The sequence below is a fragment of the Convolutriloba macropyga genome, chromosome 6, assembly GCF_964194025.1.
Source record: "Convolutriloba macropyga chromosome 6, txConMacr16.3, whole genome shotgun sequence".
Classification (NCBI taxonomy): domain Eukaryota; kingdom Metazoa; phylum Xenacoelomorpha; order Acoela; family Convolutidae; genus Convolutriloba; species Convolutriloba macropyga.
Window position 1 is genome coordinate 32615565 of NC_134473.1, and position 16159 is coordinate 32631723.

The 16159-nt window shown below is 34.9% G+C and overlaps 1 protein-coding gene across 1 annotated transcript; it reads left to right on the top strand.

The window, feature by feature from the left end:
• Positions 1 to 246: 246 nt before the first annotated feature.
• LOC142340933 (uncharacterized) lies at positions 247 to 7312 on the top strand. The gene is made up of 2 exons (XM_075391711.1): positions 247 to 655; positions 7092 to 7312. Exons 1-2 carry the CDS (start codon positions 542 to 544, stop codon positions 7293 to 7295), a joined length of 318 nt encoding a protein of 105 aa, XP_075247826.1. The 5' UTR covers positions 247 to 541; the 3' UTR covers positions 7296 to 7312.
• The last annotated feature ends 8847 nt before the right edge of the window (positions 7313 to 16159 follow it).

The following is a 16159-nucleotide window of genomic DNA, read 5'->3' on the forward strand; positions in this document are numbered from 1 at the left end:
TCGAAACAACTTCTAGAGTTAATGCGTGTCATAATAATAAGCTCTCAAAAATAAAAAAGAACTGTGTTGAATACAGGTAGCTTCTCATAGGCTTCAGAATGTTCTCTGCAGACGCTCAGTGCCACGCATGATGTCATTTTTGAGTTTTTCGATGTAGAAACACAGCAAACGTGGGATGATCGACAAACTTTGCAGAATATTACTACTGAAGTTGGAAAAGCTCTTCTGAGTTGGACAAATGAATTGTCCACCCTCAGGGAATTAGACTCTCGAGTGGAAGTGTTGATGAACCAGACTTCCAAAACACGACGAGGTTGATGAGCTCGATTCTTCAGCTGAATTTCATCTTGTGAAGCCAGATTGGTGGGACACTGTCCAACTATGCTTCCAAAGTCGAGATCTGTCAAGCAGACGTCTTGACCCCCTAAAACGGCAGTGCAGATTGTCCCAAACTGACTACGATTCTAAGTCTTGTGCTCACGTGAGTTTTTACACCCAAGATCATTATGATTATACTGACGACAGCCAAACTGGATGTGAGATGAAATGGACAGTTGAATCGGAGTCTCAAAAACTAGAGCAGTGGTTCCTGGACGTTGAGATCTGTGTGCGCTATTTTCCCAATGATGTTTCCCAGGTTGCACTGCTCTTCGCGGTTGAAGTGTTCTTTAAAAATTCGTTTCCAAACATTTTAAACACGTTGAGGTCTTTCAGCTTTTAGACGTTAAGCAATATTAGTGGTAAGAAGGAAGCAAACAAAACGTTTCTTCACTAACAACCTTAGTGAAACTTAAAAGTCTTCAAAGCAAAGCAAAATTTAACGCAAATTGTACGTAGCTAAAAACCTCAAAATGTATAACTATGCTCGACGAAGTGCGGAAAATCTATTTACGTCATTAAAGGAAAAATTTGAACTTGAATCAACGACTACTATATGTTTCTAAACGCGGCAAGCCGAATGATGTAAATTGTTTAAGTATAATTGCTTGGAAACTTAAGTGTATCATTTCTCGAAATAAGTCATGCGCAACAAAATAGGAAAAACGATATTAGAATAGTTTCTAAGAAGAGGTCTAAAATGTTTATTCAGTTATTCAGTTGTTTAGTTGAAGCAATTTAGAAATGCTCTATCAGCAGCTAAATTTTCTCCTTTTTTCGTGCTTAAAATGCAACAGTGATTTATGGGATATTATTTTATTCCCGGAACAACAATTGACCATATGCAGATTAGCTTTACTTGAAAGAAATACATACATCTGAGAGAAGATCAAGCAATAACGCAGAAGTTCAGAACTTCAAGCTCAAAATGTAAAAATTCTTTTTATTTTCCTGACAAATCTTCCGTTGTTGAAATCAAAACCTTCGAAAACGAGCTTTTAATCTCTCTTTACCATCCAAGTTTGTGCTGATTAAACTCTCAGCAGCAATGCATGAACATGGTTAAAGTGGATCAATTCTGACAGATGTTTTAACAAGTTAGGAAAGCTACGTAATGTAATGCAGATTGTTGAATGGCTTTTTTAAAATCATATCCTCAATTTCATTTTGGGAGTAAAACGTAACCTGGTACAAATAAGGCTCACTTTTCGTGTGGAGATGAGAGTCGTGTTTTCGGTGTTGTTTCCACGTAAATTACTATTTAGTGAATCGTTGATTTTTCAATTCTGAGTTCCCCTAATTTTTTTGCTAAGCCAGATTTTTGGTCTCATTCATAATACATCGCTGTCCGCCCAATTTTTTGCCTCATTTCTCATTTTCATGATAAATTTTTGTTCCGACTCAATTTAGTGGTGGAGGAACTATATACTCAACTGGGTTTTTTTTGTTCAGACAATTTTGGCCGATCGATATAATCTTCGTAGAGAGTGGTATCATTAGAAAGCCCTTCCAGCTTAGAATATGAAATTAAAAAGATTTTTTCAATTTTCGTTTTTTTATAGGGAGTTATTGAGGCTTAAAATTTTATGAATATTAGACGTAATTCAGCTGTTTTTGTTTACATTTTCGGTATTTTTGATCAATGTTTGGTCAATTTTGCTAAAATAATATAAAGTTGTTATCTCTAGTATTATTGATTTCATTTATAAAGATAGAGGAGGGTTGCTGAACTGTTCGATTCGAGTTTTTTTTTTACTAGAATTATTATGAAAATTTTTAAAATTCAGACTTTTTCGTCAAAAATGAGATCAAATTTGCTTTTTTCCAGCCTACTTGCTTCAAATTAGCTAGAAGTAGACACCATGAAACTGCGGCCATACTCCTGTCAAGGTTGAAATAGAGCTTGTTGTACACCCGCTGGCTTTAGGAGTCTTCTGGAATTATAGTTTTAGTTTTTAGCAAATTTAAACTGGACACTTATACAAAATGCGTTATTTATTTTCGACAAAATGAAAAATGTTGTGCAAAAATTGATATATTTCGCAATCAATTGAACAACTTAGTCTTTTGGTAGAATCGCACTAATATTTCTTCTAATCTGGATTTCAACGCGGATCCATACGATAAAAAAAATTTATACTTTACTGGGACGCGACCTTTTTTTTCAAAAACTTTCCGCTACACAAATGTTTGTTATGCAAATTACTGATAAGAATTTCAAATCGCGGCTCTATTAATGACAGATAACCTATGGACTTCTTGACTTTAGCTTTCATTTGTTAATTTTTGTAGCCCAATGACTTAGTATCCCCAATCAAAGATCCAGATAGTTTTTCAGGAGAAACAAGGAACCTAGACAACTCTTTCAGTTGTTATCTATTGTCTGTTATGACGTTGAATATATCTGTTATATGAAAGTATCGGTGATTTTTTGAACTTTGCCACTATTTTATCTTACTTCTCTCAATTTCGAGCGCAGTCTCAGTAAAAACAGGCAGAAACGGGTTTTCTGTGAGTTATAAATTAATGTTGATAACGGTTTCAAATTCAACTAATGGTTTTTTTGGTTTGATACTACGCGTTTTTCTTTTTTTTCTTTTTGAGCATAATTGCAGAATTTATGAGTTCATTTTGTTTCCTTGTCGAATTATCACATTTTGACAAAACTAATTGAAGAAAAGTTTTGTATGCAAAAAACACATTGTTGGAAAAAGGCGTATCTGGATATTCTAATTGTTTTTGTTGAATAATAATTATGCTTTTTGTGCTGAGACACAGTTATCTCGCAAAATTTTATGAACTTTTTTGTTTTTTCCTATGTTTGTCTTTCTTTTTCTTGTTGTACGCCATACACCTGATAACAATACGTTTTAATTGTTTCCTCAGGACGTATAACACAAAACCTGGTTAACGAATTCAGTTTATATCTGTTAGTTTTATTGACTTTCAAATTAACACAATCTCACTAAATTGCAGTCTCAATTAATTTTGCTGTTTTAAAACTTTTTATGCGCTTGGTTATACGTGCTTGGCTGATTGCTTCAACCATTTAGTTTCATAAAAAGTTGTCCAGATCACTTGACTATTCAATTTTTGGGTTTCTTTTCGTTGTCATGTCTACGTAGCCCTTTTATAAGGAAGACTTGCTTTTGTTAGGATGACTAGAAAATGATGAATATAGATCTGGGAGGTAACATTTTATATTTATAGTGCCTTGATTAGTGTGATGTCGTAAAGTTGTTTGAAGTTCTGGCTTCTTTATCTATTTGTTGTTATTTTGTGGGTTTGAGACTTTGTCTTATTATTAACAGGCCCAATTGGCTTCCTGGGGTGTTGCAACCTAATCAATCGTTTCATGATTGACAACCTAAGTCGGTTATAATTTTTGAAAAACTTTCTCTTCAAAAACATTTTTAAGTTTTTGAGCTCCGTCAATTTTTTAACTACTTTTTTGGTCGGTTTATAGCTCAGTCTTTGTTATCACAGGTCACTACCCGTTTTCAGTGAGCTATGGTTTAATCTTTATAACGGCTTTAGCTTGAAAGATTTGCTTCTCGGTTTTGTTATTACTGTTATCACGAGATTTCTTAAAATGTTTAGATTTTTAGATGTTTCTAAATTTAAAAAAAATTTGTTTTCTTTTTGATTTATAACAATAATCGTAGGTCGCATTGGCTTTAAAATTTTGCGCAAGTTAACAATGGATGATGAAATATCTCAATTGCTTCCAATGGAGATTTAAGTGAACCTTTTAGTCATTGCAGTTGATATCTAATGACTTTCTAACTGTGATTTTAATTGTTTTCAAGAATAGAAACGTATTTTTGAATTTCCTGCTCTTTTTTGTCGACCTGTTAACCAGATGCATTGAGATTAGGTCCCATATCTTTTTTAATTTTTGTTTGGGTTTTTTCTGATGCGAGTTTTATTTTGTTATGATTTTAACATAGACATCGAGTTTTGGTCGCAAATAATGTTTATTGTTTGATTTTTAGTATTATCCTTACTAGTTGTCCTATTGTCAACAATTTTCATCGGCCCTCTAGCGTTGCAATATTGTATTCCATGGGTCGTTTATTGAGTGATATGCATGTTTTTGAAAGGTTTCTATCTCTTCATCATTTGGTAGCCAATTAAGGCACAAGAATGTGGATGAGCGGGGTCGGAACATTATGTGCGTACGCACATTGCCGAGCCTCTTTGTTTAACCATTGAAATTATTTTACCGCAATAATTTTAAGATTAACGGTGGCTTAATGTTTGTGATTCTCTTTGTTTCCATTCCCTCTCTTAAAGGAATCCAATGCAATGAGGATTTAAAAAAAACATTCGGAGAGAATGTCCAATAGTAGTAACTTTTATTCTAAATATAAAGAATCTGCTGAAGATAAGAATAAATGGGATAAAAGAATCTCAGTTTATGATAGCTTTTGCTGAAAATAGCGCTCTTTTCTGTTCAGTTTTGCCGTTTAGTTTTTTGATGCATTTGTTTTTCCGCGCCAAGGGACGCAATTCCGGAAATTACTGAAGGACGAATAAAACTAGAAAACACATATTCAGTTAATTATGGGTCTTTCTAAAAGTTTTGAGATTTTTTTCCTTGATTTTTTCCCAAAGGTTATTTCCCCGCCCTATATATCAATATAAACTCTTTTATGAGTTTTCATCTACGAAAATCAAAGATTCATTTCACTTACCAATTTGAAAAGACCGAGAGAAAAAAAATTTCTCTAAGAGAAAAAAATATTCGGTGTAAAGTAGATATTGAAACGAAATTTTCTTATATTTTAATATGATAATTCAGATATACTACAGCGGCATTGTGGGTTTTTTGAATTAGAGCTTACAACGAAACAAAAAAATTAACATGAATTATTTGAGTTTGTTTAAAGCCGTAAGTAAAACTTGGGTGAACCTATGCTGATAGCTAGGAACTGCATATGTGATAAACTGACTGTTTAAAAACTAATAGACGTTGAATCTATCAGAATTCATTAATTGTCGAAAACTTAAACAGTTGTAAACTCCGAAAGATGTGCGGTGCGTGAAAATTTATCATTTCTCAAGGTTGACTTTTTTCCAAAATAATTTTTTTCTCAATTGACGGATTTAATTAGATTGTTAAATACAATTTAAAAAAGGAGCAAAAAACTGCATTGGTGGGTAATTTTACCTGAATTATGTATGTAGTCCTCCTGCACAATTTACCTGAATTTCGTCTGAACAGTTAATAATTTAGTTAAACTTACCTGCACAATTTACCTGATCTTTTCAGGTGATTTACCTATACAGTGAGTGTACTTTTTATATATGTTATAGTTAGTTTACAATAGCTTTTGCTGAGGATAGCGCTCTTTGCTATACAATTTTGCCGTTCGGTTTTTATTGATGCATTTTTCCGCGCCAAAGAACGCAATTCCGGAAATTACTGAAAGACGAATAGGGTTACGACACACATTTTTAACTAATTATGGATCCTTTTCAAATGTTTTTGATTTTTTTCTGTTTTTTTCATAGGTTTTTTTCAGCCCAATACATCAACATAAACTCACATTTTAAGCTTTCATCAACGAAGCTCAAAGATTCATTTGACTTACAAATTTGAAAAGACTTTGTCAGAGAAAAAAAATTGGTGTAAAGTAGATGTTGAAACCAAATTACCTGATATTTTATTATCACAATTCAGATATTCTACTGCGGCATTATGACTTTTTTTAACTAGAGCTTACAACGAAACACAAAAATCACCATGATTTTTTGAGTTTATTTAAAGCCGTAAGTAAGACTAGGGCGAGCCTATGTTAATAGCTAAAAACTTCATATGTTATAAACTGACTGGTTATAAAACATACACATTGAATATATCGGAATTCATAAATTGTCGAAAACATAAACAGCTGTAAAATCCGAAAGATCGACGGTGCGTTAAAATTTATCATTTCTCAAGGTTGTCTTTTTTCCAAAATAAATCTTTTATCAATTGACGGATTTAATTTGATTGTCAAATGCAGTCTAAAAAAGGAGCAAATAACTGCACTGGCAGGTAATTTTACCTGAAATATGCATGTAGTCCTCCTGCACAATTTACATGAAATTTGTTTGAACAGTTCATAATTTAGGTAAAATTAGCTGCACAATTTGTTTAAACTTTTCAGGGGTTTACCTATACAGTGAGTGTACTGTAGAAGAGTGGAAATTAAATAAAAAATACCTGTTCAGTACCAGAGTCCCCGAGCACAATTAGAGCATTCTAAACTATCAAAGAAACAGTTTAATAGTAAAAGTTCAAAAATTTTTACGGTTAATTTATTTTTAGCTTGGAAAAATCAAATAGAAGCTTTATGAGCACGTTTCTCTGGTCTAAAAAGATTATTTATAAATTATGTTTCTAAAAAGCAGTTTTTCTAGATTTTTTTTGCTTCATAATAATTCATCAATAACAAGAAAAATTGCTGGTAATTTATCTGGAAGGTAAGCATATTTGGGAAAAATTGTGCAGGTAAATTTTACCTGAAAGTGGCCTTACCTGCACACTGGTCAGAGGTGAATTAACATACACAGTATTTTGTTTTTAATCATTCCGTAGTCTAACTTTCCATCCAATAATATGCATAGTTATTAAGGTTCTCTTAACAGTACTACTTAACAGATATGTATTTGTGTGTCCTTAAATGACACTAGAAGACCACTTCAAACTGTTTTGCACCTTTCAGTGTGGAAATGTGAAACTGGGAAAGAACAAAGAGGTTATTCTTTGTAATAGAGTCAACACCCCTGTTGAGTCTCAACTTGTGTATAACGATGTTACTGATAATGGCATGGGCGGCTGTTTTATGTCCTGGATGCTGAAGGCGCCCTATGAATCACCTGCGTGGATGCTAAATTCAAGGAAATGTTTCCTCTTTCGATCCAACTAAACTAAGTAACAGGCTTTTTAAACATTTGATGGAAAAGAACGCTGTAGTTCTCCTAATATCTGCAACATTTTGGTCATGGAAAAAGTTTACTGAGATAGGCAGTGTAGAACACAATTAAGTATAAACAAAGAAAACACTTATATTTAAGGCCTTAACAATTACCAGTAGAGAAATTACTGATAATGGGGTGGAGGGAGGGCAGTATTCTAAATTCAATAGAATAAAAAATGAAATTTAATTGAACTTAAAATGTTTTCAAGTAATTGCACCATATTGGGTTTTGTGCGGGTCCTTTTGTATTCATTGAGAAAAAACTGCTTACAATTCTTCTGTGCACGACAGTAGTAGAAGAAGCTGACTAGAACCTCAACGGGGGGGGGGACACTATGTATTAAGATAGGGAATGCAGAAATTGTTCCCCCCTAGGGGGACAGTTAGGGGGACATTTAATGCAATTCGCACTAAATGTCCCCCTAAGCGTCCCCCTAGGGGGACAATTTCTGCATTCCCTATCTTAATACATAGTGTCCCCCCCGTTGAGGTTCTGCTCCGCTCCGAATTTTTTTTTCGAAAAAATTCTTCTATTTTACCTTTCGGCTGATTGTAACTTGGTTCAATTTGCTTACAAGCATGACCCAGTTTTTGTTACGACTAATTGTTTGCTGTGGCGTCTGTTTGTTTGTTTAGAACAAGGATATAAATTAAGCACTGCTATTGCTAGCATTGCGATTACATAATTTGTGTATGATAAAAGTATTCAGATCTAGTTTTTCATATTTGAGAATTTACCGCTAATGTGTGAAACATGTTTTGTGAATAAAAAAAAGTTGTCGGAAAAAATTTTTTCAAAAGTTGAAATTTTTACCCTATAGGGGATCCGAACTTGTAAACATTTTTAAAAAATGGGGTCGAAAATTTTTGCGTTTTTTCGGCTTTAATCAACGTAAAATTGTGTGAAACATGTTTTGTGACTAAAAAAGTTGTCGGAAAAAATTTTTTCAAAGTTTGAAATTTCTGCCCTATAGGGATATCAGAACTTGTAAAATTTTTGAAAAATGGGGTTGAAAAATTTTTTTGCGTTTTTTCGGTTTGAAATAATGTAAAATTGTGTGAAACATGTTCTTTGAGTAAGAAAAGTTGTCGGAAAAAATTCAAAAATTTTTACCCTTTACTTACATGCATACATACATACATACATACATACATACATACATGCATACATACATACATACATAAATACATACATACATACATAAATACACACACACACACAAACACACACACACACACACAAACACACACACATTCACACATGTACTTCAACCTTGGGCGGAAAAAGCAAACAATTTCTTGTATAAGTATGTATTCACTTGTGGTCATGCAAATTTATGTTCACAACTGAGTACATATTATAGACTAAAACAAAGATAATTCGACTCACCTGTTTGTGGATGTTTAAACTAATAAATGACATACTCGAGGATGGAGTAAGCAGAGTAAGAAAAGATCGTGTTCAAACATGTTCAGTGTGAGAAACACTTAAGAGTTTGAGAAACAAAACCGACCAATCAGAACAGAGGATTTAGTTCAAGTTGACAGCCAATCATAATTGAATAAATAAAACTTTCTAGCTGCACGACCATGCGTTCAGTATACACTTAGTAATGAATACAATTGGAATAGAAGACATAAAGTTGATTCACGAAAAAACTGTATCACTGAGAGGTAATCAAAATTTTAGTCACATATCACATCGTCAGTTATATTTTGTTGCAGCCTGCACATTATTAGATCCAGAAATTGACGGAGAAATAGCACTTAAATTCAGACCCTATGGTGGTTTAATAGGAGCTGATAATTCACGACTAGATCCTTTACTGAAATATAGCAAAGTTTTACGACTTCATGCGGCCTTACACGATGCAGCTGGATTCGTAAAGGATTGTAGGAACAAAGGTCCTGGATATGTATACGCTTTCCGTTATTCACCAATAATTAATTGTCTTTTTGGAAATTTGACAGGAATACTGTTTGTGCTATCAGTGAAAATTTTCTATTCTCAATTATTCCGTGAGCTGGAATTCTAAAAAATTTTGGAAGCAAGTCCGCAAATACTGTTGTTCTCGATCTCGAAGGTTTCAAACTGAAGTCAATTGGATGCATTATCAAAGAACTCCGCTTGTGTTGCAGTTACTACGATACAATATTTTTCAAACCTCCAGTTAGCTTTGCAGAATTACCGGCACACGATCAACAAACTGTTATTTGGTTGACACACAACCTGCACGGCCTCGATCGACTGGGACGATTGCGATACACCTTACAGTGATCTGAAAGCAGTTTGCTTAAGTTTCAGTTTCCGATTTACCCGGAAATTTTTTTTGCAAAAGGCACCGAAAAGTGTGAGGTCCTCAGCAAGTTGTTACAGAAAAAAGTTTACAATCTAGAAGATTTAAATTGTCCCCGCATTTCAGAAATACTTCCAGAGGAAACAGTTGCTTCTTGCAGTCTACATTCTAATATTTTTACAGCAAACTGTCAAGTATTCAATCATTGTGCAGAACGTAAAGCCAGAATATTTTCACAGTGGACACAAAGTGATGCACAGAGAAGAGACGGCAACACTGACCAACTACCTGTCAGGCAATTTGAAGATATTTACTTGCTTGACTCCTCTTGACGATCAGCCGTTAGTAATATTCAACAGAGTTCAAGATCCCTGTGTACCAATACAGAACAATTATTCAGTTGATCAACAGAAGCGAGAAAATTTTTTCAACAGCAGACCCGGCGTTGCACAACAACCCCGCTACAACCCGCTGTATAGCACAGCAGCAAAACGTTACTTCGCAACAATTACGCTTTCTCCAGAAGAACTAGACAGCTTCAGAGCTTTCCTCCCTGTGATTGATAACTTCTATCATTTCCAATTGTATGTGAAAAATAAACAGAGAGCTCGCGAACTGCAGAATCAATTCAATTCTGGCTACAAACAAAACAACCGAGAAGCCACCGCTGGCACCAAAAGAGCAGCGAATCCCTCGTTGGAAACAATGGGCGGACAGAAAAGTTCCTCACTTTAGGTTGAAAAAATTACTACCGGAACGTGAGCTAACTCTGAAAGAGATGCCAAATGAGTTGCGAGTTTATGTCTTGGAGCATCCCGAATATGAAAAAGTCTTCAGTCAATCATCGTATAAAGAAAATGACTCATCAACTGTTTGTTATAAAGTAGAAATAAAAAGTCACATAAAAGGTTTCAATTTGTTTGAGTTCTGGTATATGAAACAGTTGCCCATTGAAAACAATGAATAAATTACATATCTAATATTTTGTATCGTTCTTGTTGCAATTAACTTTTGAGGCAAAAAATTATTTCAAATGCATCAAAGAGACGAGGCTGATGCGGGTGTCAGCAATTTAGTGTTTGATGTAAACAACAAAGAGAGACTTCTATGGCGTTGCTGTTCCAACTCATCGGTGCCACGGTGTGAAGTAATATTCTTGGTTCATGTCAGTATCATAGCTCTAATGATCATCCTTTGCTTCACTATGCTCTTTCTTTTGTCAGAAAGTTGTGAAGAAAAATCAAATTGGACTGCATTGTTGTCAAGCTTAGTTGGTTATATTTTACTAAATCCAAAACTATGAACAAAGTGATTCTGACACATGACAAGATATTCATGTCAATTGTTGGACCCAGCGGTTCCGGTAAAACTGAGCTGGTGTTTCACATGCTGCAGGGGAACAGTTTTTATCCGCGCTTTGAGAAAATTTATTACTTTTACAAGGAGTTCCAACCACTGTTCAGGGAAATGCGAGGTAGTATAACACGCATTGAATTCATCAAATATTCAGGATTGGAGATAACGAAAAATCTTTCGAACTGTCTTCTTATATTTGACGACTCATGCGAGGAAATTTTTAATGACAAAGGGTTTGTAAAAATAGCTACGTCTGGACGCCATCGTAAACTTCATGTTATATATATGAAGCATAATTTGTTTCATCAAAGCAAATGGTCGAGAACAATTGACCTAAACACCACTCATATAATTTTATTCAAATCACTGCGTGACATTCAACAGATTGAATACCTTTTAAAACAGTTAAACTGTCACCAATTACTCAAGGACGCATACAAATTAGCAACAGCTGAGCCATACGGACATTTAATCATTGATCTGGATCCAAAAAGAAGTCAAGGTTTACAATTTGCATCACAAATTATTGGACCTGATCCTTCAATTTTTTACATTCCTGCACAAGAAGCAGTCATTACACAAATTACGAATGAAAAAGAGACGCTTGCTTATGCTCAAGCAATGGGCAAATAGTACAAACAAAAACTCCAACATTGATTTCAGATTATTTAGTGACAGTGACTTCATTTGGTTTCTGAGTGATTGTGTGATGAACGTACTCTCTGGAGTTGTTCCAGTCAATAAAAAAGAACTAAAAAAATTTGAATAAACTCTGCGTCAACTTTCAAACAGGAAAGTAGGGAAAACTGAACGGTTAAAAATAATTCAATCTCCCTCGGGCAAAAATCTCATCCAACTCAAAGAATTACCCTGCATTGAATATATAGAACAAAATGCATACTGAAGAGTTTGTGTTAATACCTAAACACATGTATACAAGAGAACAACCCTATATATCTCAATTACTCGGCAACAAAGATGTTCACAATCCAGCCAAGCAGATATCGCTTCTCCAGAGAAACAAGTCACCATGAGCTCCTTCTGCCTCGCAACAGGATACAGAACAACAAACTGACGCTTCAGTGGATGATAGAAGTACAATAAACGAGTCTATGGCGAAATCATTTACGACAGACAACACATCGACTATCAAAAAAGGAGTGCTGAATGATATTAAAATCTTGAAGGGGATAAAGTATGAAAGAGCGAATACAATACTGGACATGATAGAGGAATCAGATTCTGTGTCCTTGGACTCACCAAAGAGATTGCTTATCAAAGGTTCAAATACGGAAGTTCTTGCTGCTACATTTCTTTACAATCTACAGCAAACCACTTGTAAACTATCTTTTGAACAATTCAGTATATTAGCACTTCTCGATATTGGTTCACATTTGACTTGTAACACATACGCCAAAAAGTTTCTTTATTTATCATCTGAAGAGAAGCTGCAATTTTTGGAATATGAGTCAGACAAGGAAGTTGCTTCAAAATCCAGCAGAAAAAAAGCAAAAGCTTCTGACAAGGACGAGGGAAGCTTTGAAGAAGCAGAAGAAGAAATCAAACCAACCAGCCTCTGGGAAAATTACTTCCTACCAAGTTAAACAGTTAGACAAGTTGTACACTAAAGGCAGTGCTGCATTTGGTAGTATTGCTAATTTAAAGAAGGCTAGTGGCTATAACAGAGGTAAAATTGTTTGCTATCTTCAGTCGAAAGCCCCCTACACGAAATACAGACAATTCAGGAAAAGTTTCCCCCGACTGAAAGCTGTTGCATTCAGAATAAACCAAATCTGGTCGGTTGATGTTGCGTATATGGATAAAGTTGCCCAACACAACAAGGGCGTAAAATATTTATTAGTGGCTGTGGATGTTTTATCGCGTTACTTACGAGTTCAACCAATGAAGGCCTTATATGCAAAAGATGCTGTTGAAGCCTTCAAAAAATGATCAAGAAGAAACAGCCGGAGAAAGTATGGACAGACAAGGGATCAGAATTTAAAGGTTTGTAAAAATAGCTACGTCTGGACGCCATCGTAAACTTCATGTTATATATATGAAGCATAATTTGTTTCATCAAAGCAAATGGTCGAGAACAATTGACCTAAACACCACTCATATAATTTTATTCAAATCACTGCGTGACATTCAACAGATTGAATACCTTGGAAAACAGTTAAACTGTCTCCAATTACTCAAGGACGCATACAAATTAGCAACAGCTGAGCCATACGGACATTTAATCATTGATCTGGATCCAAAAACAAGTCAGGGTTTACAATTTGCATCACAAATTATTGGACCTGATCCTTCAATTTTTTACATTCCTGCACAAGAAGCAGTCATTACACAAATTACGAATGAAAAAGAGACACTTGCTTATGCTCAAGCAATGGGCAAATAGTACAAACAAAAACTCCAACATTGATTTCAGATTATTTAGTGACAGTGACTTCATTTGGTTTCTGAGTGATTGTGTGATTAACGTACTCTCTGAAGTTGTTCAAGTCAATAAAAAAGAATTAAAAAAATTTGAAAAAACTCTGCGTCAACTTTCAAACAGGAAAGTAGGGAAAACTGAACGGTTAAAAATAATTCAATCTCCCTCGGGCAAAAATCTCATCCAACTCAAAGAATTACCCTGCATTGAATATATAGAACAAAATGCATACTGAAGAGTTTGTGTTAATACCTAAACACATGTATACAAGAGAACAACCCTATATATCTCAATTACTCGGCAACAAAGATGTTCACAATCCAGCCAAGCAGATATCGCTTCTCCAGAGAAACAAGTCACCATGAGCTCCTTCTGCCTCGCAACAGGATACAGAACAACAAACTGACGCTTCAGTGGATGATAGAAGTACAATAAACGAGTCTATGGCGAAATCATTTACGACAGACAACACATCGACTATCAAAAAAGGAGTGCTGAATGATATTAAAATCTTGAAGGGGATAAAGTTTGAAAGAGCGAATACAATACTGGACATGATAGAGGAATCAGATTCTGTGTCCTTGGACTCACCAAAGAGATTGCTTATCAAAGGTTCAAATACGTATGTTCTTGCTGCTACATTTCTTTACAATCTACAGCAAACCACTTGTAAACTATCTTTTGAACAATTCAGTATATTAGCACTTCTCGATATTGGTTCACATTTGACTTGTAACACATACGCCAAAAAGTTTCTAAATTTATCATCTGAAGAGAAGCTGCAATTTTTGGAATATGAGTCAGACAAGGAAGTTGCTTCAAAATCCAGCAGAAAAAAAGCAAAAGCTTCTGACAAGGACGAGGGAAGCTTTGAAGAAGCAGAAGAAGAAATCAAACCAACCAGCCTCTGGGAAAATTACTTCCTACCAAGTTAAACAGTTAGACAAGTTGTACACTAAAGGCAGTGCTGCATTTGGTAGTATTGCTAATTTAAAGAAGGCTAGTGGCTATAACAGAGGTAAAATTGTTTGCTATCTTCAGTCGAAAGCCCCCTACACGAAATACAGACAATTCAGGAAAAGTTTCCCCCGACTGAAAGCTGTTGCATTCAGAATAAACCAAATCTGGTCGGTTGATGTTGCGTATATGGATAAAGTTGCCCAACACAACAATGGCGTAAAATATTTATTAGTGGCTGTGGATGTTTTATCGCGTTACTTACGAGTTCAACCAATGAAGGCCTTATATGCAAAAGATGCTGTTGAAGCCTTCAAAAAATGATCAAGAAGAAACAGCCGGAGAAAGTATGGACAGACAAGGGATCAGAATTTAAAGGAGAATTCAAAAAGTTTTGTGAGAAGAAAGGAATTCATTTATATTCAACAGAAAACGAAACCAAGTCGGCATTTGCAGAGAGGAACATTCGATCGCTTAAAAACATTATTTACAAATATTTAGAGGAAAAATGGACTTGGACGTATATTAAAGATTTGCCCCAGTTTGTAAATACAATAAACAGTCGTGTTAACCGGGTTACCCAATTAGCACCTAATAAAGTGTTCAAAAAACATGAACCTTTTTTAATATCACTAGCAATCGACAAAAAAAGTACAAATCAAAATACAAAGAAGGAGACCTTGTTCGGATTGCAAAGCCTTACGAAAAATTCAGAAAAGGTTATAAACAAAATTACACAAACGAAGTTTTTACGATATTCAAAATTGCTACTGTGAGTCCACCAACGTACAATCTTATAGATGCAGACAACGTTATAATTCACGGTAAATTTTATGAACCGGAATTAGTCCAAGTAAACGTGTTAGACGAATAAAATGAATGCCGCTAAAGAATTCACAATCGACTTAATATCCAACGCATCAATGGAATTTTTCAGTGAAAACACAATGGCAAATTTTTGTAACCAGTTAGCTCAACCACTTATGTTGGAAGGAGAATGGCAAGTAGCTTTATCTTCAATATCCTTCCCATCAAATATTAACAACGTCAATTCAAACCTGTTGGTCGTTTATGTAAACTCGGGAGCCGAACTCGATGCCCCAAATAATCGAAGTGGACACCTTAGAAAAATTCGCAAAGGCATTTACACTAGTTTGGATCAACTCATGGATGAACTTAGGCGAATTGCTCATTTGAAACAGTTTGATTTTACTTTTGACAAAATTACTCATAAACTGGTTTTGCAATTCGGAGCAAATGAGGGTTTATCATTTGAAAACGAAGAAGTTCCAAGTATTCTCGGCTTCAAGGGTATAAAAGACAACTCGCATGATGGATACATTCATATTGGATACAAAGCAGACACAACTCTCAACAGACACCAGAGTGATTTCCCAGTCGATATAACCTGTGGCTCACAATTAATATTTGTCTACATAGACATCATAGATTATCAGAATATAGGTGACGTGAGAGCTCCTGTAATTAAAATCATTGAGTCTGAAAGACGTTTGAGAAATGGCAGCATAAACATCGTTACACCCATCCATCACAAGTCATTCACAATTCTGGATTACAAGCCCATACTTTCTAACAATATTCAAAACATTAAAGTGGAGTTGAGGAACGAAGCCGGAAAACTTTACTGGAACAGGAAAAGTGATAGTAAGCTTAAAATTTCAAAAAATCAAGTGAAATGGAAGCTTACTACAGCGACCAAGCATCACAGTCAATGCCACATTTCTCCGGTCATTATCGTCAAA